The sequence below is a fragment of the Nyctibius grandis genome, chromosome 4 (genome assembly GCF_013368605.1).
Source record: "Nyctibius grandis isolate bNycGra1 chromosome 4, bNycGra1.pri, whole genome shotgun sequence".
Lineage (NCBI taxonomy): Eukaryota > Metazoa > Chordata > Aves > Nyctibiiformes > Nyctibiidae > Nyctibius > Nyctibius grandis.
Window position 1 is genome coordinate 45,426,966 of NC_090661.1, and position 26,275 is coordinate 45,453,240.

At 40.9% G+C, this 26,275-nt stretch overlaps 1 protein-coding gene across 1 annotated transcript in view; it reads left to right on the forward strand.

The window, feature by feature from the left end:
- MIPOL1 (mirror-image polydactyly 1) overlaps nt 1–26,275 on the forward strand; it is a 203,851-nt gene that overhangs the window by 140,957 nt on the left and 36,619 nt on the right. Inside the window, exon 10 of the mRNA XM_068399133.1 lies at nt 6,422–6,516. Coding sequence (XP_068255234.1) covers nt 6,422–6,516 — 95 coding nt within the window. The remainder of the gene's footprint in view (nt 1–6,421; nt 6,517–26,275) is intronic.

Consider the following 26,275-nt stretch of genomic DNA (forward strand, 5'->3'; position numbering starts at 1 on the left):
GAATTTCTAATTTCAGTTAGTATTCCAAACTTTTACAACTCAAGTTTATCTGCCAGAAGTGTTATTTGGTGAATATTTGAAACTACATTTCAAACTTCAAAAATTCAACATGAAGTCTTAATTTTACATTTTAAGTTTGGATTTATTATTGTTAATTATGTGTTTCATGATGTATGAATAATTTATAATATCTACTAGAGTACAGTTCCAATTTTCACTTTTCATTTTTAAAATCGTCAAGGGCAGCTGATACTTAAATGCAAGTCGAAAGATTTTATCTAGTTTTCTAGGTCAGCGTGTCCCCTGTTTATATTGTAATGAAAGAGTTTGACACATTAGCACTGTAATTTAAAAAACAAGGAGATCACTTTGGGTGTTATTAGAGTGCTAGGCATTTTCAGTCCCCTCGTGTTAGCTGGAATCTTTTTCTTGACCCTGAAAACCTCTGATCCCCTAATTAATAAGACAAGTGATTATATTCTTTTCTAGATGAAAGCATCACCTGCTTCTGTTGTTGGTGGAACAGTTTGATATGTTGACACTGATACAGAAAATAAGATGAGCTGTTGTAATCTGCACTAAGTAGCAGCTGCTAATGTAAAAATAACAGAATGGTTAGAAGTTGGATGTCATAATGTGTCACAACATGACCTGCTCTATCATGCAGTATGTACTTCTCTTATTGACATGATGTGTAAAATGTAAAAGCAGTAAAAATAGTGTAAGATAAAAATATTTCTTCAATGGGTTTAAAACATTTTCCAATTTTTTTTCTTGCTTATTCATTTTAATTGAGAACGAAAGAAACCTTTGTTCCTCCTGCCAGTCTTCTGCTGCCCTGAGAAGACACCTGACTTCTTACTGTCCAGCTAACCACTAATATCAGCAGAAACATACTTCTGCCTCAGGAGAAATGGGGGCAATTCTCAGTTGTCCATTGGTGGCTAGGTTCCATTTCAGACTTCAGATAACATAGGACCGAAGGAGCAGAAAGATGTCTTACTGCCATCTTTCCCCGTTATACAGGTCTACCAAGGGTAAATGGTTGAGTCCATAAATTGCAGAAATGACCTTTGAGACTCTCCAGCCTTCTTATCCAGCCTTCTTCTAATCCATGGGAATATCCTGGATAGTAGAAGGAAAGCTGTTGGTAGCAACCATTACTAAGTTAAGGAATACCTGCACGTTAGTACATATCTCAGTCAAGCCAGGGGAAAATGCTTTGGGTGAGAAGGGTGTCAGTTCTAATTAGGTAAATTATAATCTTAATAAGAATAGAATAAGAAAAACTCTTCTACAAGAAGAGTACTTATTAAGCAAGAAAGTTATATCTTAGAAAACAGGAGATACAGAGACAAATGAAATTGCCAGAGGTTGAGCTAAATAGCCCCTTGGAAAGGAAATTAAAACAAACAATAGTGTAATGACTAAAATGAGAACAAAGAAAGAGGAAATGTGCCACCTCGCTGAGAATGGCATGGAGATCAAGGATAATACGGATTAGGTCCGAAAATGTGTGATTTTTTTTTTTTTTTCCTTTGTCATTGGGCAATGATGATGTCAACTATGAGGACAGGGGCTAAGAAAGGGGAGTGTATAGAAATGGAGTACATCATAGCTGTTCAATAGGTTATTGTGCTCAGACTGGGATAATGGATGATTTCCATCCCCAATTCTGAAAGAGCTGGTGCCTGAAATTGCAGGAATGATAGTAAAGTTCTTTAATAAATCCTGTGAGGCTGTGTATGGTGTAATATGTTAGGGAATTAGCAGAGTCAGAGTCTATATTTAGAAGGGAAAAAAACATAATTCTGACAATTGTAGACCGGTTAGTCTTTATTGTGAGGCTTCAGAGTAAATTTGGAAGGAAAATGTTCTTAAAGCATGGATCCATCAACAGTGGATTGAAGTAGAACTTTCACCCAAGTAAGATCATGCAAGAATTCTTCTTTGGTATGATAACAAGGAAACTTGTTAAATATAAGCTGACACATAAGCTTATATGTGGTGCCATATGGAAAAATATTAATTACAGTAGAGAATATGTATATCGTTATTTTACAAGCAGGCACAAGCTTAATGTGGGAAATGCTGCTTGCCATTAACTGGGTTCACCTAGCATCTCTTGTTTGGAAGGATGGGCACGTTGAGCTCATGTCTGTCTGCAAAATGTCATGTACCCATGAAGGAGATGAGGGATTAGTCAAAGGCAATAAGGAACTGGTTAGCAGGAAGGCAACAGCAAACAGCTTTGAAAGGAGAAACGTTAAGGTCCAAGGATTTCGCTGGTGGAATTTCTCTCCAATTTCTCACCAATTGGTACTGAACCAGTTTTCTTTAATGCTGTCATTGAGAACCTTTGGCGTGAAGAGCAACAGCGTGCCAATGAAACTGCTTGATGACACAGAGCTGGGAGATGGATGTTATTAATACAAAGTGGAGATATTATTAATACAAAGTAAGTTCAAGCTGTCTTGCTGAAATATTGGAATGGCCTCAAGTACTGGCAAAATAAAAGTAGTGGGGTGGAATTCAATGGTACCAAGTGTAAGGTATCATCATTTCAGGACGAATAAGAATTTCCACTGTTAGCTGAGTGATACCAGTGGGTAGGAGAACAGACAGATACCAGATGGTGACTGTGAGCAAAAGTGATGCAAGAATGTACCAGGTAAGATGTTTCAACTAGAGTTAGGCCTACTGCTAGCAGAGTGTTGATGAGAGATGAGTTTGAATTGATCAGGAGAATGAAGAGCCTAGTTGACTGAGAGGTAACAGAAAAGGCTGGCTGTTTAGCCTGTGTAAGAAGGAAAAATATATGCTCCCTGTAAATATGTATAGCTGGAAATATATATCCTCTCTATAAATGCATGAGAAAAATCAGTAAAAAGATAAAGCTATGAAGCTTTATTACTCAAGTTCATTAAGTGTTTTTTTCCTTCTGTTGGATGTTGAAAAGCATTATAAAAGCCATCTCTCACCCACAGGGAACCTGACAGCACAGGATGCTGTGTGTTCTTACCTCTTTCAATTTAGATTAGAGTAGAGGGTGCTCATGTTTGCCCTAGAGGAATTAGGAAAAGATAAAAACTAGTTTTACCCTCTGTTTTCCTTTGCTTAAGTCTTGTATTTTTTCAGATGTATTTAAGAAAACACATAGCATTGTTGATTTAAATATTTTGGAACAAAAGCAACAGCAGAAGGATCAGTAATGAGGTTTTCTTAGTCAAGATCTGGCTATTTTAAGTTTGATATGTAGCAATTAGCTTTTAGATTTAATTGGAAAATGTACATTTTCAACAAGTAACTGTTTGCTAAAACACAAAATAGGAGAAGTGTAGGAACAAGAATTCCTACATGGAAAGCAGTGGGGGGGGCAGAGTAGGGGAAAGGATCTATCCACATTAAACCAAATATGAAAGCGTAGGAACTTGTGGGCAAAACAAAATTGTGAGAAAGAGACCATATCCCAGTGATCAGAATACACTTTCAGGGTTAAACAGGAACTTCACTGAGGGTGACCGTTACACCAAAGCAGTGACCAACCTCACCTCTAAATTGACCTTTTTAGGGAAAACCTCCACCAGAGGAACCTGAGTGTAATTCTTTTTCTTCTTGTTGCTCCTTCTTTACCCTAACTTTCAAAAAAAATTATTCAAAACTGATCCATTTCTGTGAAGAGTTCTGATTTCCACAGCTTGACATTTTCCAAAGGAAAAATATTTTGTTAAAAAGTTCCCGAGCAGCTATTGTTATTACTAGAGGTGAGCTCATGTAGGATTTTTGCCATGTGCGCTATGGATGGATTTCAACATACATTATGGGAGTCTTCCAAATGTTTTATAGTAGTGCAGGCACCATTATTTTAGTTCGCAATTTAACTTTGTGATATGCACGGTTTTGCTTTCCCTCTTCTGGTGAAGGAAGACATCTCTCTTTTGGGAGGATATTTGAGTTATTTATTTGTGTTTACCACTCTTCAGGCATGTGAATGATGAGTCGTTTCATTGCATGGCTGCATGCTGTGCACAAAAACTCTTGTGCTTGAATTTTTGTTGGTCTCATGCTGCTCCCTAGTATCAACCCCACTACATGCTACTGAGGAGGTTAGCAAAAGTCTACTTTTCTTCCCTTCAGTTTTTGTAGCTGTTTTTTTTAAATCCAAAGCACCTGATTCTGTTGTTATTTTTACTGGTGCAAACCCAGATGCAAACCCAGTCAAATCAGTGCAGTTTTCTCTGCTGAAAAACTGACATAAATAAGAGTCTTCAGACTCTAGTGCCTTCTGACTTTTGTCCTGAAAAGCAAGTGTAACATTAGGTGTATTTTTTATGATAGTTCTCCAAAGAGACTAGCCGTTAATCTCTCCGTGAGTAGGTGTGTCAGCTGCAAACATTTCCTTCCAGTCTACCATTTCAATCACACTTCACAGTACACTGAAAATTGGCAAGGATGTTAATTATTTGCCTCTAGAACAAACCACCTACTTTGATTCAAGCGTGTTTTCCAATTTTCAAGAATGTTGTTTCACCTACAGAACAGTATAATTACAGAAAATAGCTTGGTTTGGCTAACATCCTTGTGTTCTGTGAGTTCTGTTTGCAAGGCAGCAAGCAGCACCGCTCACCTGCAGAGGATTTTAACCTCTTGCTGACAGGAGTTAGGGCTTGCCAGCATCCAGTACATTGTTTTCAGTATCAGAAGCACTAAACCACTGTCACTCAGAGGTTAAACATTAACGCTTTCTTCTTTTAAAGCTGAAGGAACCCTCCATATAGTAAGAAAATTTGGTTTTATTCTCCAGAGAACTTCCTGTTAAAATTTTATGAATGTCTGTTACAGGAGCAATTACAGCAGTGGCTCCTGTACCCGGGCAATGCAAAGCCCTGGGTGCAACGTGACATACAGAGCAGCTCGGTGCAAAGACTGGTTGTGTAGCTGCATCTGTGCAATGTGGTGTTTAATAAAATTTGCCAGGGGTCAGCCATGTATCCAGAACATGATTAATCAACCAGCAGAATAAATTGCCCATAGATGACTGGGAGTTGACAGTAAACAGTAAAACACCTGCCTTGAAGACTTACAGTCTTAATAGACAAATAGGAAACAGAAGCAAGTGGGAGCCCTGTTTTGGGAGAAAGATTTTGAGGCATACAGAGAGAGTTGTTCATGATTATACAGTGAGTTTGGCAGAGCTAGAGGCTGTACTCTGTGCATTTCCCTTCATGTGCTCGTAGCTCATGTAACAGGTCTTTAATTTACCAAGAAACTTTTCCGCAACGCTGTCCTGAAGAGCTGGCAGAATCCGCAGTCAGCGTTTCTCACATGTGTGCCTCTGGGTTTGGGGCTCCACAATTTGTATAATTAATAACTTGCACCATGAATTAAAAACATTGGAAAGCAGCCCACTGCTCAGGCTCACGTGTCAAAGAATTGCTGTGCAAGCCCAGTCTTATTTGTTGTTACAACAATTAATCACCTGCTGATTTTAATATAATTTATATGGTACCTGGGCTCTCAAGGGAGTCCTGCAGTGCTATTGAAACTGGACATTTTAAAATTAATGGTGATTAAGCTATAGAGCCACATTAAATATACACGAGTATTTATTTCTCCTACCTCTTCTTTACCCTTAAGGCCGTGTCAGGGCTTGCTGCCTTCCTGACCTTACAAGCCACATGGTGCAATTTCCATAATGGCTGTGAATCACAAGCCCTTTGCAGCACAGTGTGAATAAACAGTGGGAGGGGAAACATCCGGGAGGGTTTACAGGTGGGAGATGAGAGCGGTTGCTCAGGGATTCCCTCACTCTACTCTAAACCAGACCCTGGCTGAGAATGCACCCGGATCCCAGAGTGAGCCGGCGGTGCCGGTCTCAGCAGCCCCCGCTGGCTCATCGCCTGCCACAGCTCAGGGAGTGGGTTATCCAGCAGCTCTTCTGCCAGTAACATCAACCAGTGGCTCCCAGCATAGGAGCCACGCTTAACAGCCAGAGAGCCACATGCAGACCAAGAGTCACGCATCAGTAACTTGTGGCTGAGTGCCTTGCTTCAGTCTCTATATGTTGGTCAGCAGTTTTGCAATGTAAGAACATTATATCAATATGAATATGTTTGCTGATGAAAACTTGGCTGAACTGAAGAGATCTAACCTTAGCCATTCAAAAAGTTGACCATATACGTGAGGGAAGCCATTCAAAACATCATTCTGCTGGGGGTAAAAAAAATAGAAACAATTGCAATGCTAGAACAAGAAAGGATTTTTCAAAAGAGTTAAATAGGCGGTGTTACAGAACAGTGTAACTTTGTATCTGTAATTTTAATAAAACATGGCTGAAATGAATGCATAAAGGATTGTTATGTTTTCAAAGCAATATGGATATTCTGAATAAATTGTTTATCATTTGTTTATCATTTCACAGGCAGAGCTGATAGCCTTGCAACAAGAAAAAGAGGCTGCTCTTCAGCAGTGCAAAAAATTAGAAGAAGAAATCCAGACATTGCATGTTTATTACAGGTAAAATAATTAATACTAATATAAATCAGTGACTTATATGGGAAATTTTTTGTACTGTGTCTGACTGTGAGTGAGGAAATGGCCTTATCAAACAGGTATTTGTCGGAAATGTGAATACATCAATGAATCAAGGCCTGCATTTCTGCTTTACTGCTCACCAACCATCTCTTTGAAATAGAAGTCCTTTTCTTATAGCCTAAATTTTCTCCCAGTTTCTTCTAAGGGAAGGTGAAGGCTGCTGGCAGTTGATTCTCATAAAAATAAAAAAGCTGTGTTATAGCGATGCGTTCACTTAAAAGCACGAGGACAAAAGAACTAGCTGACATAAATGCTTGTTTCTTCCCTGGTTGTTTGCACATACCTAACGTATTCATCACAGATTTTAAAATAATAAAATCTGTAATTCTAAAAGTAGGGGTTTTTTTCAGCCCCAATATAATATGTATGTTTTAATTCCTTACGTTCTGTAGCAGTACATAGAATAAGAGAAATAGCCATTCTCTCATTAGTTGAGGTGGGCTGCACTGAACGTTTGCATGGATCAGTCGGTTTTAGTCCCCGAGGAAAAGCTCTGTGTGGTCCAGTGAAGGAGTTAGGTTGTTTTATGGAGTGATGTTGGGTTACAGCTCTCATTTCATCCTGACCTCCTGTGTGAGAGGGGATACAGAGCTGCCAGCAGGTTAAAGGCAGCAGAACTGGCATCAACACAGCAGAAAATTGTGAATCTGAAGGCTGAATGTCTGTGATGAGGGATGTGGGCTGCAGAGGTAAATAATAAATGTAGTGTGAATATTATGTTCATTGGAAATAAAGAGGACTAGTTAGTTATGACTAAAAAGCATTTGCAGTAGCAGAACTATGTATGTATGTTTTCAGTGTTTCAGCATTTACAAGCGAAAAATACTTGGGTTTCTAGAGGTTTTTCAGGTTTCCCCTTCTCATTAAGTTTATCAAAACCTTGGAGGGAAGTTTCAAAAACAACTTTTGTTCCTAAATCTCATAGGCATTTATTTAAAGTCTGTTAATAGTGAATAGAAACCCCAAGCAATTTGTGATTATTGCTTTTAATGAATTTGGTCAGCATTTAGTGTGTGCAGAAATTATGGTATGATTTACCAAGCTAGAAAGAATTTATTATAGTGCCCTTATTACTCACTTTAATGGATTTTGTAGAATAATTTAAAAACTGAAATTGAATTTTTATATTGATATTTCAGAAATTAAGAGTTTGCTCGTGTTTGTCTCTGCACATTGCAGATTTTTCATTGACTTTTGAGTTATATTTTTGACATAGCATATCAAGTTTATATTAACATATAGTATTTAACAAGTGTAGTAGGCAGCAGCTGCAGTTTACTCATGTAAATTCTTTAAATCTCAAAAATATTAACAATAATGACTTCCAGGAATCACCATTAGAATGTACCGAGTTAGAAACTTATGGCCCTTAATTTGAACAGGCAAAATTTCACTGTAAGTTTGATGATGGCATTTGCAAGATTTAGCTGTAAGGTATGGAAATGCTCGCCTGAATATCCCCTGGGGCAAGAACTAGTGTTATCACTACTAAGTTATACAAGTTGCATACTAATTCAGAACATCAAAAGTGAAATATTTTATCTCCTACCTCACTGTCCTTAGAGGTTTTTTTTTTCCTAATGAGTTCTGAAATGGACCCACAGAGTCTCAGATTCATTGAGGTTGGCAGGGGCCTCTGGAGATCATCTTGTCCAACCCCACTGCTCAATCAGGACCACCTAGAGCAGTTGCCCAGGACGACATCCAGACAGGTTTTGAATATCTCCATGGATGGAGACTCCACATCCTCTCTGTATAGAGATGCTGTCTGAGCATACAGAGACATGGCTAGGAAAGCCAAAGGCCACCTGGAGTTGAATCTGGTGAGGGATGTAAAAGGCAGCAAGAAGGACTCCTATAAGTGCATAAGTAGCAATGTTTGAGGTCTCAGGCCTATCTTTTGCCTTGGTTAGAAGTTAATTGCACCATTATGAGGATTCTTATGAACTTCTTAAGATTTCAGTTACAATTTCCCTTATGTTACATGAACATCTGCAGCCTCTGTCATCCAATAGTGGGGCAGTACTTTGAACACATGCCAAATGAGACAGATGAAGAAAAGAATATATGTAATGTGTGCATAAAGCTTTGTATCAGGCCAAGAGTGGGATGGCCACAATAATCATGAATGACAAAGCAGAGAGTACATTTCCCAGGCCATCCCCAATGACTGAAAATTTACTCTCTGTTTTGTATGTGGAAGCTAGTTAAGGAATGCTTGTGTAGATGTCTACTGAGTCTTTTTATTTACTTTTACTGCTTGCCATGCTATGGTAATCTAGAGTAAGCACTGAGAGTGTTTTTCAGACAGCCTGTTTTGGACTGAGGTGGAAGTTTGGTGCTTTGATCCAAGTGAGTTACCTAGATGATTTGCTGTTCAAGGCTATGTTTCCCTGGAGTTATTTCTCTTTTGGACTTCAGAGCTCCCCAATGAGCAAAATATGAGCTTCCTCAAATGCTCCACTCCCCATTTGAACTGTAGAGCTGCAATAAGACACGTTATTATGCAGGGAGCACGTTTCCTTCACCTACTATTCTCTCATCCCTTTGCCAGCTTCTCCTACCTTCTGTAGTCTCTACAGTGCCAGCATGACAGTGGCTTGGGAATTTTGACCCCATTTGGTGCCTTCTCCTTCTTCTGTGCTTAGGTCTTCCTTGGCCTTAGAAAAAAGCATTTTCTCGTACTTTTCCTCTTTGTTTCCTTGTTTTAACTGAGATTTATACATCATCCTTTAACTTAGGAGAAACAAATACTAGAGGCTAACATTAAAGTGTGCAAGGGATACCTAAAGTCGTGCCTTAATGCACAACCATATTTTAAGGGTTTGTTCATAAAAGTAATGACCGTGCGTATATTAACAATTTTTGAATGCATACATGTGTGTCCTGGTTTGGCTCAAACCAGGCCAAATAGCCTTAGAGAACCCAAGGTCACTGCTTACGAGTAAAGAGCCGAAGGGGGTTGTACCTGCAGGGAGGAGTGGACGGGGCAGGTGACCCAGGATTGACCAGCAAGGTATTCCATCCCATACATGTCATTCTCACTTTCCTGTTTATCACTAACCCACTGCCTCCTGGAGGTGGGGCCCAGGAGGGAGGGGCCCTCCTGTCTCCCACTGATTGGTACCAGCTTTGCCAAATCTCCAGTTAAAAGCCTGCAGGTGTGATGGCAGGGGAGCTTTTGCATTTTGCCCTCTGCCCGTGCTGGGGGGAGCTACTGCCTTTTCCCCTCTGTCTGTACTGGGGGGAGCAACTCTGCCTGAGGAGGATTTCCAAGCTCTTGATCTTGGTTTTGTACATATTTGTATATATTTGGTTATTTCTATTATTATTGTTATTATATTCTTTTTCATTATTATAGTTTATTAAAACTGTTTTAACTTTCCAACCCATAAGTCTCTCTCCCTTTTCCCTTTCCCTTTCCCTTGGGGCGGGGGGGAGAGGGTTAACAGAGAGCATCTGCCACCTGGTTAATAGCTGGCCCAGCTTTAAACCGTGACAGATTTAATGGCGCCCAACGTGGGGCTCGAGAGAAGCTCCAACAGGTTGCTCTGATAAGTCGAATCCTGGCTCTGGTGGGAGGAGACCTGGAGAGCTCAGCTGAGAGAATATCAGATTTCTTCCTTTGAGATTTACAAGGGGTTGGAAAGTTAAAACAGATAGTGAAGATGGTGATGTCATTTTTGAATGCTGTGTTATCTCATCTTTTTATGGAGTTTCTTTCACAATTGAGTATTGTAATGATGCCTTACCTGCCGTGGGCACTGTGTTATTGCTTGCTTCTTATGAATGTTTACATGCAGTTTAGCAGTGGGCACTGGTCGAAATGTATTGTTTTGGTATGGGGTTTGATACTGATTTATGCTGTGATAAACTGGGCAGTTAATATTCCGATCTCTTATCTCTATGACACAATGATGGGCAGCTTTAATCGCGAATCAGTAGCAGCAACTTCATCTGCACGCTCCAGGCGCCCTTTAGCTGATTCTGTTAATGATTACACTTCCAGTTTTACTTTGGGAAATAGTACCTTCTCCTTTTCTGCCAAGCTGATTCCACTAGATTTTGCGAAATTAGGATGGTGCTGTCTAGGTGGCATGTTTTTATTTTTGGTTGTCCTGAATGTGTTTCTGATGTGGGATAAGATTAAATATCGGTGCAGGGACAGTTGTAGGTGTTATGCAGCCACCTCAGATCCTACAGTGTGTACGGCTGCTACAGCCACTCAACCCACTGAAACCTTGGCAGCCTGTACCACAGCTGCTACACCCCCCAAGATGGCCACTGCAGCTACTCAGACTCTCAGCACTCCCACGACAGCCACTGCATCTACTCAGACCCCAGCATCTATCGAATCTGTACCAATTGCTCCTGTAACCAGGAAGAAATACCAAAAGAAATCAGCTCGTGAAGAGAAGGATGATGACTCAGAGCCTTCTAAGACAGAGCCATCATATGACCCAGGTGAGGGCCCTTCTCAGGCAGAGTTAGGGCCCGACACAGATGGGGGTTCCCTTGATTGTCCTTTTAAAGCAGACCCATCACAGAAGAAAGGTCCTTCTAAAGCAGAACTATCACAAGAGGACTCGGACGTAGAGATAACCTACCACTCCTTATCCCTGAAGGACCTGAGAAATATAAGGAAAGACTTCAGCCGTTATGACAGTGAACCTATTATTACCTGGTTGCTCCGATGCTGGGATAATGGGGCAGACAGCATGCAATTGGATGGCAGAGAAGCCAGACAGTTGGGATCCCTGTCCAGAGATGGTGGTATTGATAAAGCGCTCGCAAGAAAGTCAAACACTGTCAGTCTCTGGAGGCGACTCTTGTCAGCTGTAAAGAGCAGGTATCCCTATAAAGATGATGTTATGAGCCACCTAAGCAAATGGACCACTATAGAAAAAGGTATTAACTACCTTAGAGAACTGGCTGTGCAAGAGATCATTTATAGACACCCACGGGACATTGTAGATCCTGTAGATCCTGATGAAGTGGAATGCAACCGATCCATGTTCCGGAAGGTTGTGAAGAATGCTCCACCGACATATACCCATACATTGTCAATATTAGTATGGGGAGAAGATGCTATGGCACGATCTAGTGTGGGCGAAATGGCTAACTGTATGCGACAGTATGAAGATAGTATTTCTTCCCCACTGCAGGCACGCATCTCGGCTGTGGAAAAACTGACTAAGGAGAACAAGGACTCATTTAAACAACTGTCAGACAAACTGTCCATGATCGAGAATAAACTTGACTCTCTACCTACACAGGCGCGCGTTGCAGCTGTTAAGAGAAAACGTTCTCCTACAGGACCAGCTCAAAGGAAAAGGAACACATCACGAGGTATCCTGTGGTTTGCCCTGCGTGGTTATGGGGAGGACATGAGCAGATGGCATGGACAACCTACCAGTACCCTACAGGCACGAGTACGTGAGTTGCAAGCTAAAAGAAATACCAGAGAGAATTTTTCTAGGAGGATGGCTGCTCCAGTTACCAGTGAGCAGGACCCCAGTCAGGGGAGATGGGCCTCAAATCACTTTTTCCCAAGTGTGAATAGGAGAAATGAAGGTCCAGTCCCTGTGAGCAGCATGAATCCATTTCTTAATTAGGGGGGCCCTGCCTCCAGCCAGGTGGAGGAGAGGGACAACCGGATTTATTGGACTGTGTGGATTCGATGGCCTGGCACATTAAAACCACAAAGGTATCGAGCCCTGGTAGACACTGGTGCACAGTGCACCCTAATGCCATCGGATCATAAAGGGGCAGAATCTATCAGCATTTCAGGAGTAACAGGAGGATCTCAAGTGTTATCTGTATTGGAGGCCGAAGTGAGCCTAACTAAAAATGAATGGAAAAAGCACCCCATTGTGACTGGCCCAGATGCTCCGTGCATCCTTGGCATAGACTACCTCAAGAGAGGGTATTTTAAGGACCCAAAAGGGTACAGATGGGCCTTTGGTATAGCAGCTGTAGAGACTGAGGACATTAAACAGCTGTCTACCTTGCCTGGCCTCTCAGAAGATCCTTCTGTTGTGGGGTTGCTGAAGGTTGAAGAACAACAGGTGCCAATTGCTACTACCACGGTGCACCGACGACAATATCGCACCAATCGAGACTCCCTGATCCCCATTCATAAACTGATTAGACAATTAGAAAATCAAGGAGTGATTACCAAGACTCGCTCACCCTTTAATAGTCCTATATGGCCAGTGCGAAAGTCTGATGGAGAATGGAGATTAACTGTGGACTATCGTGGCCTAAATGAAGTTACGCCACCGCTGAGTGCTGCTGTGCCAGACATGCTAGAACTTCAATACGAACTGGAGTCAAAGGCAGCCAAGTGGTACGCCACCATAGACATTGCTAATGCATTTTTCTCTATTCCTTTGGCACCAAAGTGCAGGCCACAGTTTGCTTTTACCTGGAGAGGTATCCAGTACACCTGGAATCGACTGCCCCAGGGGTGGAAACACAGTCCTACTATTTGCCATGGACTGATCCAGACTGCACTAGAAAAGGGTGGAGCTCCAGAACATTTGCAATACATTGATGACATCATTGTGTGGGGTGATACATCAGCAGAAGTTTTTGACAAAGGGGAGAAAATAATCCAAATTCTTCTGAAAGCTGGTTTTGCCATAAAAAGGGGCAAGGTCAAGGGACCTGCCCGGGAGATCCAATTTTTAGGGATTAAATGGCAAGATGGGCGTCGCCAGATCCCGATAGAGGTGATCAACAAAATAACAGCAATGTCCGCACCAACTAACAAAAAGGAAACACAAGCCTTCTTAGGCGTTGTGGGTTTCTGGAGAATGCATATTCCAGATTACAGCCAGATTGTACGCCCTCTTTATCAAGTGACCAGAAAGAAGAATGATTTTCAGTGGGGCCCTGAACAACGACAGGCTTTTGAACAGATTAAACAAGAGATTGTGCATGCAGTAGCCCTTGGACCAGTCCGTACGGGACAAGATGTTAAAAATGTGCTCTACACCTCAGCTGGGGACAATGGTCCTACCTGGAGCCTTTGGCAGAAAGTGCCAGGGGAGACTCGAGGTCGACCCCTAGGATTTTGGAGTCGAGGATACAAGGGCTCCGAGGCCAATTACACTCCAACTGAAAAAGAGATACTGGCAGCATATGAAGGAGTTAGAGCTGCTTCAGAGGTAATTGGTACTGAAGCACAACTTCTCCTAGCACCTCGACTACCAGTACTAGGCTGGATGTTCAAGGGTAAGGTTCCCACTACCCATCATGCAACTGATGCGACGTGGAGTAAATGGATTGCATTAATTACGCAGAGGGCTCGAATAGGAAACCCTAATCGCCCAGGAATCTTAGAAGTGATCATGGACTGGCCAGAAGGCAAAGACTTCGGAATGCCACCAGAAAAGGAGGTGACACGTGCTGAAGAAGCCCCACCATATAATGAACTACCAGAGGATGAGAAGCAGTATGCGCTGTTCACCGATGGATCCTGCCGTCTTGTAGGAAAGCATCGGAAGTGGAAAGCTGCTGTATGGAGTCCTATACGACGAGTCACAGAAGCCACAGAAGGACAAGGTGAATCAAGTCAATTTGCAGAAGTAAAAGCCATCCAGCTGGCTTTAGACATTGCTAAACGAGAAAAGTGGCCAAGGCTGTATCTTTATACTGACTCATGGATGGTGGCAAATGCCTTGTGGGGGTGGTTAAAGCAGTGGAAGCAAAGCAACTGGCAGCGCAAAGGGAAACCTATTTGGGCTGCTGAATTGTGGCAAGATATTGCTGCTCGGCTAGAGAAACTAGTCGTGAAGGCACGTCATGTAGATGCTCACGTACCTAAAAGTCGGGCAACTGAGGAACATCGAAACAACCAACAAGCGGATCAAGCTGCTAAAGTGTTCCAAATAGATTTGGACTGGGAACACAAAGGTGAACTATTTTTAGCTCGGTGGGCTCATGACACTTCAGGTCATCAAGGAAGAGATGCAACATACAGATGGGCTCGTGACCGAGGGGTGGACTTAACCATGGACTCTATTGCACAGGTTATCCATGATTGTGAAACATGCGCCGCAATTAAGCAAGCCAAACGGTTAAAACCTTTGTGGTATGGGGGGCGGTGGTTGAAATATAAATATGGGGAGGCCTGGCAAATTGACTATATCACACTCCCTCAAACCCGCCAGGGTAAACGCTATGTGCTTACCATGGTGGAGGCGACCACCGGATGGTTGGAAACATACGCTGTGCCCCATGCCACTGCCCGGAACACTATCCTGGGCCTCGAAAAGCAAATCTTGTGGCGACACGGCACGCCAGAGAGAATTGAGTCGGACAACGGGACTCATTTCAAAAACAGTCTCATAGACAACTGGGCCAAAGAGCATGGCATTGAATGGGTATATCACATCCCCTATCATGCACCAGCCTCTGGGAAAATTGAACGGTATAATGGGCTGTTAAAAACTACCCTGAAAGCAATGGGGGGTGGAACCTTTAAAAACTGGGATAAACATCTGGCACAAGCTACCTGGTTAGTTAACACCAGGGGATCTATCAATCGAGCTGGCCCTGCTCAGTCAGACCTTCTACATACAGTAGAAGGAGATAAAGTCCCTGTGGTGCATGAAAGGAATCTATTGGGAAAAACTGTCTGGATTCTTCCTGTAATGGGCAAAGGTAAACCCATTCGTGGGATTGCTTTTGCTCAGGGACCTGGATGTACTTGGTGGGTGATGTTGCAAGATGGTGAAGTCCGATGTGTCCCTGAAGGTGATCTGATTATGGGTGAGACTACTTAAGCCTGAACTGTATGTTGTTGCTGCATAAGTGTCTTTCAGGTTAAGACAGTGTTGATGAGACCGGAACTAGCTTCATCAAGTGGCGTCCAGTAACCTCCTCGAGTCTGACATCTTTAACCTGCAACCCGTGGGCACGAACCATGACGAAAGAGAGACTGCTAGCCAGAGAGACTGCTGAGAGACTGCTAGCCAGATGGAAACCCACAGTCCTGAACCAAATGAACTTAATGAACTTTTCGCATAAAGATGAATCATAGACTAGTGATATGTATATATATATTTGAAAATGAAAAGGTACTGGTGATCTGAGTATGACATGAATGGTATGGAATAAGGGGTGGAATGTCCTGGTTTGGCTCAAACCAGGCCAAATAGCCTTAGAGAACCCAAGGTCACTGCTTACGAGTAAAGAGCCGAAGGGGGTTGTACCTGCAGGGAGGAGTGGACGGGGCAGGTGACCCAGGATTGACCAGCAAGGTATTCCATCCCATACATGTCATTCTCACTTTCCTGTTTATCACTAACCCACTGCCTCCTGGAGGTGGGGCCCAGGAGGGAGGGGCCCTCCTGTCTCCCACTGATTGGTACCAGCTTTGCCAAATCTCCAGTTAAAAGCCTGCAGGTGTGATGGCAGGGGAGCTTTTGCATTTTGCCCTCTGCCCGTGCTGGGGGGAGCTACTGCCTTTTCCCCTCTGTCTGTACTGGGGGGAGCAACTCTGCCTGAGGAGGATTTCCAAGCTCTTGATCTTGGTTTTGTACATATTTGTATATATTTGGTTATTTCTATTATTATTGTTATTATATTCTTTTTCATTATTATAGTTTATTAAAACTGTTTTAACTTTCCAACCCATAAGTCTCTCTCCCTTTTCCCTTTCCCTTTCCCTTGGGGCGGGGGGGAGAGGGTTAACAGAGAGCATCTGCCACCTGGTTAATAGCTGGCCCAGCTTTAAACCGTGACAATGTGTAAACAGCAATATTAAAAGGTGTGGTTTTATACTGATCTGTCTTTCACTAACTTTAGTATAATCCAGAAAAAGCCAAATATCATTTTCTTATACAAAGTCAGGGAAGAGATATTTAGGTCTAGAATATCTGTATGTGTGAATGTGCAACTGTATGTATACACAGGCATGCTCAAAGAAGGGAAACAAGTGGACACCTTCAGGGAAAAAAACAATCCCCTTTTCTTTTCTCCAGGAGAAAGACTCCTGGTATCTAGAATACTGCATCCAGTTTTAGGTCTGCAGTAAAAGTAAGACATCTATAAATTGGAGCGAGTTTGACAGAAGGCCACCAGTATGGCCAGGAAACTGCAGCATTTGCACTGTAAAGAGAGACTGAGAGTATTGCTCTTGTTCAGCCTGGAAAAAAATTATATATTTCTTTCTTTGGTGGCTTCAGGGAGACCTAACAGCAGCCTGACAGTGTCTATGAGGATGTTAACAAGAAGGACAGGCTCTTCACAGTGCTGCATGACAAGAGGGTGAGAGACAACAGACTTGAATTGAAACAAGAGAGTTTCAGGCTGGTTATAAGGGAAAAGTTTTTCACCAGGAGGGCTGTCCATCATTGGAACTATCATTGGTCTGACCTCATAGTTGATATCACTTTGAGAGGGAAGTTGGTTGGACTAGAGACCTCCAGCAGTCACTTCCAATCTATATTATTCTACAGTTCTGTGATCTGGTAGCTGCTGCTGTTTGAAGCGATTAGATTTTTTTCTCCAACTGTGGAAGAAGTCTGCATTGTAAACCATACTTCTTTGCAGATGAAGTGGAAAGTGAATCCTAGCTGAAACTGGAGTTTCATGGAAGGCCTGAAAGACCCAAACCAAAATTTAAATGAACTTTTGAGGAATAAATGATGGAACATCGATTTCCATCTGAATTTTGACTTTCTGAAAAGAAAGCACATCCCAGAACAATTCCAGCCTTCTTTAAAAGGAAAGAGAGGTGAAAGGAGGAAAAATCTAGTTCAGATACAGAAGGGAGAAGAAGTTGGCTCCAAATAAAGTTGGGCAGGTTCTCTGCTTCTGTTTGTTCTTCTTGTGTTGTTTCTGTGTCATGTCTCAAAAGGAAAATTGCATTTTTTGGATAGTAACCCAAGAATACATATAGGGAATTAAAATTTGCATAACAGTTAGGAACAGTATAGAGCTTCTAGTTTACAAATATAATTGTTTCAACACAGTACTCTTTAAGCTAGGGATTAATGCAAATCATAGATCCTCAGTGACCAAAGAAGGCTGTAGCCAAATAATCACTTTTGAAGTATGTGGGAATGTTAGTCCCACTACCTCTTTCTCACATAGCTCTATTGTTTGAACATCATCACAAGTTTTTTATTTGCATATTTTTCAGTTATGTGTTCTGTCCGTTTTTATAAGCAGTTTCCTTCTATTTCAATAATGCTTCAGAACTATACTTCTCCACGTGTTAAAATGCTGACATAAATATATGCTATTGTATACTGCTTGTTTTTCACATATTAGCTGAAACAGCACAGCTGTGTATGAGAAATATTTCTCTATATAAGGAAGTACATATATATTTTCCCAATTATTTTTATTTTAAAGTCTACAATATTTCAGTGAAAATCTCTGGCACCAGGAGTTTTCACAGGCAAATAATTTCAACAAATTTTAACTCGTACAGCAAAAGGTATGCCTCTAACATCAACCCCATTGCAAAGAAAGATAAAACAGCAAAATAAAAATACATGACTGTCCTTACTTACAAGCATGTTTTTAATAGGTTTCACGTGGGGGTCAATGCAGTGATGCTCAATTCAATAAAATTGTTGTTTATTCTCCAGTTGTGTAAGTTAGGTACATCTGCGTTAGTTCACACACCTTTGAATGAAGCTGCTTAGGATAAGAATTGGTATGTCCAGTCTCTAAGGTAAATTTTAGCCATGCTTTTAGTAAGTTTGAGTAGTTATTTCAATGAAAATTTAAGAGACTCCTCTGTGATGTAATCAAGTGCTCTAAAAGCCATGTATTTGCCATGTCTGATGTTCACGGGGGAGGAGGAACAGTGAAAACTTTTTGCAAAAAGTCTTTATCCAAAAGTTCTTCCAATTTGCTGTTGAAATGTGTGAGATGCAGAAATAGCTGCAGACTGGAAGTCACAATGGGAAGAAACTTAGCTTTATCTCAGTAAATTTCCCAATGAACAGACATTTGAAAAAACTTGCAATGTTAAAATGAAGTTTAATGTAGAATTATTTTTTACTCTTCTGAAGTTGAGATTAAGATATGAAAGAAAGACCATAGTAGCATGGAGAGATGGAGTTTGAATGGCAGATGCATGTAACAGTTCCAGGAGTTGCACATAGCAGAGTAATTGGAATCTATAAGTTATGGCCAGCATGGGCAAAAAAGGTAGTTTATTTTGCAGTTATGTGACAGTTTTCAATAATGAAATATAAGAGTAACTTCAGTGAGACCTAGTAAGTACTGTGACCTAAAATAAATATTTTTAGAATCAAACTTTCAATTAATATAGGCAGCTTCTCTGTCAGCACTGCAAACAGTTTTCTTGCTCCCTAACCAGTTGTATCACTTTTATGAGTTACAAACTGTTAAAGAGATTTAACAAAATTTAAATATAAATGTTTCTAAACATTTTGTGGAGGTCCATATATTTTTCCCTCAATGTCTCTTGTAAAATGACGTGGAGGTTCATCTTTTTAAAGACTGAAATTGATAGGTGTGAAAGAGAAACGAATCAGGAAGTTTTTTATTATTTCCTCAAATGAAAGACTTATAAGAACAGGGATAAACTCAATTTTCATTTGAGTTACAGGACTACATCACCCTATAACAAGAGAAATAGATTAATAAAGATGCTTTGCAAGGCATTATTTGAAGTCCTAGAACAAAAAAAGCAGTTTTCTATTCAAGCTCTGAATACAGTGGTGTGTGTTTAATTTGCTTCCTTTCTATAGTTTCGTGGCTGATGTTATGGAATATAGTACTCAGACGGTACCATTTCAACCATGCTGCACGGACTCTGTGCATGGATATGTAACGGTGTAATTTTTGCTGTGAGATTGTTCCTCTCATTCCAGTTTTAAGGGCTGTTAAAAACTATAAATTATTTCTACCTAACATGTCAATACTCATCCTCTTCGAGTAGTCTATGCGGTTCACAGCCACTGCAGTAGCAAGTCAGAATACAACTGCCGAAATATTCAGTCTCCTGTTCTCTGACTGACCCTGCTCAAACATTTCACCTGCTTGTTCTGCCATCTCTGTCTTTTTCAGAGATTTTTCCAGTCCAGATTTCTCTCAGGGCGACATGATGTGTAGCAGAAGATTGGGCTGCTCTAACATCCAGCTTCCCGGTCCAAATTAACTGGAACCCATTTACAGTGGGATTAGTGAGGCTGCAACCACTAGTGCAGAGCAATGATCTCAGTCCCTTCTCTAAAGCAACAGCAGGGTACCTTGAGCACCTGCCCCTACAGTTTACCTCAGAGAACTGGTCTTTTCATGGCTGGTTTTTTATCTCACTTTTTCAGTTATGGCCGTTGACTCATTTTCCTGCTCTTTTGATCCTGTCTGCTCACTGCTATTCTGGCAGTTGCTGTTGTTGCTTCAGTATTAGTTGCTTTAGAGACAACCTGGTATAATTACAGTCATTAAGAAGAATGACCGGATAATGATATCACTGTAAACGTACTGTTCTTTTTGCAGTACGATTTTGGGGAGATCAGGGAGAAGACGGCAGTTGTGTTTTAAGTATTCTCTGTCCTTGCAGCAGCGACTTCTATTTTATTCAAGAGTTTCAGACATCTGACATCAAATATAAATCTTGAGCTAATTAAATTTCCCGCTTCCAAGCAGAGGAGAGATTCTTTTATACCAAAGAGATGAGGCACTTACATCTATTATAAGGTGGGAGACAGTGTGATATGTCTTCTTGTGAAGGAACCTAACCCACTGTAATTTGATACAACCCAACATATAGAAAACAATGGCTCTGTAAGGGAACACTAAGGGGTTTGTTTGTCTTTCATTATTCTAAAAAAACTCAGGTACTTCTCAAAATGTATTTCTTAGTTTATTCTCTATTTATAAGGTCCCACTGATTTCTGTGGGAGATTTGAATGTGGAATGAATGAAGATTTAGCCCTTATTTGTGGTTTGGTTTTTGTTTTTTTAAACATGCATGCTTTCTTCCTGCTTGTTTATTGAACTGAGTGCTGGAACTAGTAAAAAAGTTTTGGGTTTTTATTTTCTTTTAAATCGGAGGAGTTAAAACCACACCTTCTCTGAGGAGCCCATGGAGGTTTTGGTGAATTTTAATCAACTCGTGGGGGCCAGGAGAACCAACACACTGGTAATTTGGACCCTGGATTTAGAATCTGCAGGTTCAAGCTTCTCCTCTATTATCGTGCCACTTTCCAGTGGGGTGCTGCAGCCCCAAAAGAATTGGGATTTTAAGTTGGTGGGTCTTTCTCACTCTGTAGTCACATAAGCATTTTCCCACTGGTAAGCCCCTCTGTCTTCTTTCCCTTTGTCTCCTTATTGCTTGTGCGATCACAGCTCATGGTACTGTTACAGGAGATAAAAGCCTGAGGTTTGGGGGCTGTTTCATGAACTGGATCAGACAGCTGAAGGAGCAGTAAGCTGCTCTGCTTTGGCAAAGCAGCTGCATGAAGTTTTACTTGCACTACTGTGACAGACGTATTTCACAGTGTCTTGGTGCAGGTGAGCGGTGGAGGCAGAGCCCTACCTTGTTATCCTTGTTATCCTTATGTATTTCACACTTTACTGGATTTATTATCCTATTCCCCCTGCCCCATTCCCAGACTTCTTGTTCTCTAGCCTGGAATTGATTATTGTCTCTCCTGCATTTACTCTACTTTCTAGCAATAATAAAGTCAGAGAGACTGACTTTATAAATCAGTGGATAGGGAACTTTCTTAGGAGTGTGGCAAACCAGACTCACATCTGTACTCTGATTAATATTTGACCATTTGCACAGAAGAGGGATGGTAGAGAGAGACTCCAGTATATACCACAGACCTGGTGTTTACGGTGCGTTTGGCAGGCAATGAAAAGGCACAGCAATATCTGAACTTGGTGGTGGGTGTCTTTTTTTTGCCTCCCAACAGAATATCTTCATCAGAGCGCTCTCCAAGCTTCCCTCTGTCTCTCATTCATTTAGAGACACACACAAAAAATAGTTTTGAATGTTTCTCTTTTTGCCCTGACATGATTTTGAAAATTTTCCCATCTCACTGGGAAAAAAAATTGTAGCATGGAAAAACAATTTCCTACTCAGCTTCAGTGATTTATAAAAACTTCAAGGGAGAGGAAGCACTGAACTGTCAGAGATCCCAGCTGCCTGATGGAATAACAAGCCACCCCACGCCATCCCTGCAACCAGCACGGAGGTGAATGTAGTACACTCAAAGTGCCTTGTGCTGCTGTTGACTCAGGCATGGGTTGGTCTGACCTAAATTTTATGAAATCTTTGTGCCTAATGTTTCCAGGGGCTGGCTCTTGGCCTTCAGAGGTGACTTGCCAATAGGAAACACTAAACAGCAGGTCTGAGCAGAAACGCGGGCAGCGTGCATAGGGACCAAAGTGCCTAACAAGCTCTGTGATGCTGCTTTAATTTGCACCATGTACTATGCTAAATTCTGCTACTGCTTCTGTTATTGAATGTGTTATATTGGCACGCTTTCTCAAGTTTTTAAAATTAGCTGAGGACCAACCAGTCACTTGTTGTGCCAAGCACATTAAAGCTAGAAGTACTCCGCAACTCCTTATACTGTATTTCATCAGACTTAAGCAGACTTCTTCCCTACCTGTTTGCTGTCGTGCAGTAATGTGAACTAAAACAACACTTACCTTGTTGGTTTTGCTGTGATGGACCTTTTCAGATGAGTTTCTGCTCTTCTCTAAGAGCAGGGATTTGCTTGATGGAAAGGAATTCCTTGCCATTGAATGCTGATATGGTCTCACGACTCTGTATACATGGCCCTGCTAGCTTTCTGTTAGCAGCTCTCCTTTGCCTGGCTGATTCTTTCCCCTTCTCTTTTACCTCTGTTCTCTGCGGTTTTCTGTTATGACTTCCTTGGTTTCTCAGTGAGCTGAAAAGTTTAGGAAGTATAATTTTGTTCTGTGCTTTTTGGAATAAGTACATCGCTAGAGGTTTCTAGGAACTATTTTTCAAATTTGTTAAAGCCTAATAAAATGGAGTTATTGGAAGGAAGGTTTAAAGTCTCTGGAAGAACTACCTGTGAACAACTGACTGACTGCTACTGATAGGTTGATGTAGATTAGTAATACAAAGTATTCTGCTACTGTAGAAATACTTGTAAAAATTAGGACATTGAGATCTATTCTGTATAATGTAAGGACACTCAAAAGAAACATTGGAAAATCTATAAAGAGCATATGCAGGATTATGAAATCTGTTATCTGGTGGAAAGGGTATGTGACCAGAGGCTGCATATGCTGATTCTGCCTTGAAATGCTGGATGAATACAGATGAATCACATCACTAAACTCTGCTTTGGCTGTTTTATTTGTATAAACTGAATAAGAAGTTTTACCATTTTTTGTAACACCTTTAGAGATCTATTACTATAAAAATATAGATCGCAGAGCCACGAAGATGATAAAGGGGGTGGAACATCTCCCTTATGAGGAGAGGCTGAGGGAGCTGGGTCTCTTTAGCTTGGAGAAGAGGAGACTGAGGGGTGACCTCATTAATGTTTCTAAATATGTAAAGGGCAAAGTGTCATGAGGATGAAACCAGGCTCTTCTCAGTGACATCCATTGACAGGACTAGGGGCAATGGGTGCAAGCTGGAACACAGGAGGTTCCACATAAATATGAGGAAAAACTTCTTTACGGTGAGGGTGACTGAACACTGGAACAGGCTGCCCAAAGAGCTTGTGGAGTCTCCTTCTCTGGAGACATTCAAAACCCACCTGGACGCGTTCCTGTGTGACATGATCTAGGTAATCCTGCTCTGGCAGGGGGATTGGACTAGATGATCTTTCGAGGTCCCTTCCAATCCCTAACATTCTGTGATTCTGTGATTCTGTGAAAATGCAGGTAGTCCTACTTTAAAACAAGGGAAGGAAAACAGAAACAGGATAAGACGCAGCCCTCTCTAGAGCAAGTTAAAGAAATACAAGAAAACTGTGCATGTAATAAGAGATGTTTGAAAGACAAATTTTCCCATGTGAAGTTTGAAAGAAAATCTAAAACTGCAAAAAAATAACTTGGCTTGCCCTATAAATATTGTATGAAAGGGAATTCCTTTTGGTTTGAATATGATATTTAGAAATAAAGTAAGAACATTGTTAGGAGGACTTTAAATGCCATTTCTTTTTTGTTGATTTTTCACAGGACATGTTTTTATGTTAAAATGTCAATTCAATAATAAAAAAATATTAATTTTGATGTGTTTCAGTTCAGTTCTCTTCAGCTGAATAACTGAAACAAAATAGCATTTCAAGCTGAAATGTCAAGGTGGAAGGAAAATTTTCACTTAGAAATTTGCCACAGGAAGCCAACATGTTTTTTTGTGTTGGAATTTACATCACCCAATAAAAAATTATTTCTTTGGTGAGAAGACTTTCCACATGAGCAATTTTCAACCAGTGCTAGACATAACATTGCTTTCTTACTTTGAGCTTAACCCTGCTCGCAGTGGAGTCAATGGAAAACTTCTATTAGGAAGCATCTAGGAATTCAGGTGGCAGAAGAAGTGCTCTGCCTGTCGCAGAACACGAGCCACAGGACTACCCATCTGTTGTGTTTACAAAGAGAGAAGCCAAGAGTAAGGTATTTTCTTTATTCAGTTGCTTTTTTGAGTTAGAGCTTTTATTAAATTGCTACATACATGTCATGCTGATGCCTTTTATTGGAAATTTTTCCATTTTTACATTCCATCCACGAGCTGCTTTTCTAACTAATGTGATAGAGGTCTTGTGTTTTGGAAGCTGAAGGTTTTTAACATTGTGTCCAGCATTGCGTAATGATGGGTTGCTCATCTGGTATGGGTAATTCTTCCAGTATAGGTGTGGAGGCTGTCGGTTTTAGAGAGGGTAGGGACTGACTTGGAAGCTTCAGCCACAGTCTTCCAGTGAAGAAGGCTGCCTGCTGGGATTTGCACAATTCTGAGCCTCCCAAATATTTGAGTTAAATGTAACATATTAGTAAGAGTTTGCTTTTATAAGCTGCAGTTCATATGGTCATGACAGGAAGGAGAACTAGCACAGAGTAACTTGCATTTCTCCAAGAAAGCATGTAAGCAGCTGTACGGAGCTGCTGTCTCACTAGCAAAGAAGCTTTTCTGGCTGTGAGTTTGGAAGGAAAAGCCACAGAAGGAGAGGGAGGGAGTTGCACTGAGTGAATCATCAGCAGTATCTTTTCTTTGACGGCAAACTAAATTTAAAGAAGCTTTTCCCCTACCTGAGCCACTTCATGTTTTGTTTTTTGTCTTCTTTTCTCTTAATCTGTGCTGTATCAGTGATACAGATTAGAGCATGGCCACCCACAAATGTTTTCGTGAACAACACAGAAGTGATGTGTTTCTGGCTTGCTTTCACCTTCTTCACACTGCACACTAGCCAGACTTCATATGAAGGCTAGTGAATTGAAAAATACAATACTGCAGTGTGTGATAGTAAAATTTTCCTCTGGCAACTGGTGACTAGTGTCCTGAGAGAGTAAAAGGGCCAAGAATCATGTCTCGGAAGGAAAAGAAACCTGCAAATTCTGTAATCTCAAGGTTGAACTCACTGAGGTTGCTGACGATTGGAGCAAATAAAGTCATGGTCTGCCACACAGAATCCACCATTGTGTCTCTCCTGTCATCAAGGGAGCTATTTTTATGCAGTTTTTGCCACTTTCTTAAGGCTGCTTTTTGAGAGAAATTTCTTGGCTCTGATTATTTAAACATTTTTTTCTTCATGCTTGACATCATTGTTGCTTTCAGGATTATTAGCATTCAGTAGACACCAGGACAAAAACACTGATCACCACAAAATAAGCTTTGAGATACCCAAATTGTTTCAAGAGTTAGAGTAGCAAATAATTATGGCAATTATGTAAAATTTGTTAATAAATTTTAACATTATAAAAGCTGTAACTGTAAGGGATCTCTCTCTTTTCAATGTAAATTTGTATTCAGTGCTGGCCAAACTAGACTTGTATGTGCAAACAGTATCTGCCCAAGGGCCAATGGCCTAAACTGTAAATACAGTAGATTATTTGGGATTTGTTTGCTTGTCTTCTGTATCTTTTTTTTAGAAACAAAGAAGGAAAGTAGTTGAAAAAAAAGAGTCCTCATTTGTCTTTTGTATTATTTATTTATGTATTTATTTTGTTAGTGTTTCTGGTGCTTGCAGCAGGAAAAAAAAATCCTTTTATTTCATTTATCTATTTTTTTAAAATAACATAGTAAGTAAGAAGTGTTGGGTAGAAACAATGTGAAGTCACAGTTGGATATTACTGTTACAAGATAAGAGATGACAATGGTATCTTTTCAGTGTATCTGTTATCTGTGGTGTCATTAAATCTAATGATGTGCTAAATAATAAAAGCAGCCTTATCACATCGCAAGGCCTTGAAATGTCTCAAAGTTGCTGTGCCTGTGTGTTCCCTTTGGCTTTTGGAAAGGGTTTGGAGTCAGAAGAGGCTGCAATTCAAAATGCGTTTATGCAATCAAAGCTCTTTAGACAGATGGCTGCTAGCACTCCAGAATGATTAAAATATGTTCCAAGCAACATCAGTCTGTGGGCTTGGGGACCCAACCTTTCATTAGTCAATAAAGGGTCTTGAGTTCTTGAAAATGAAATCTTTAAAAGCTAATAAGGCTGCTGGTTTGCTTTGAGCTGTTTCTTTGGATTTG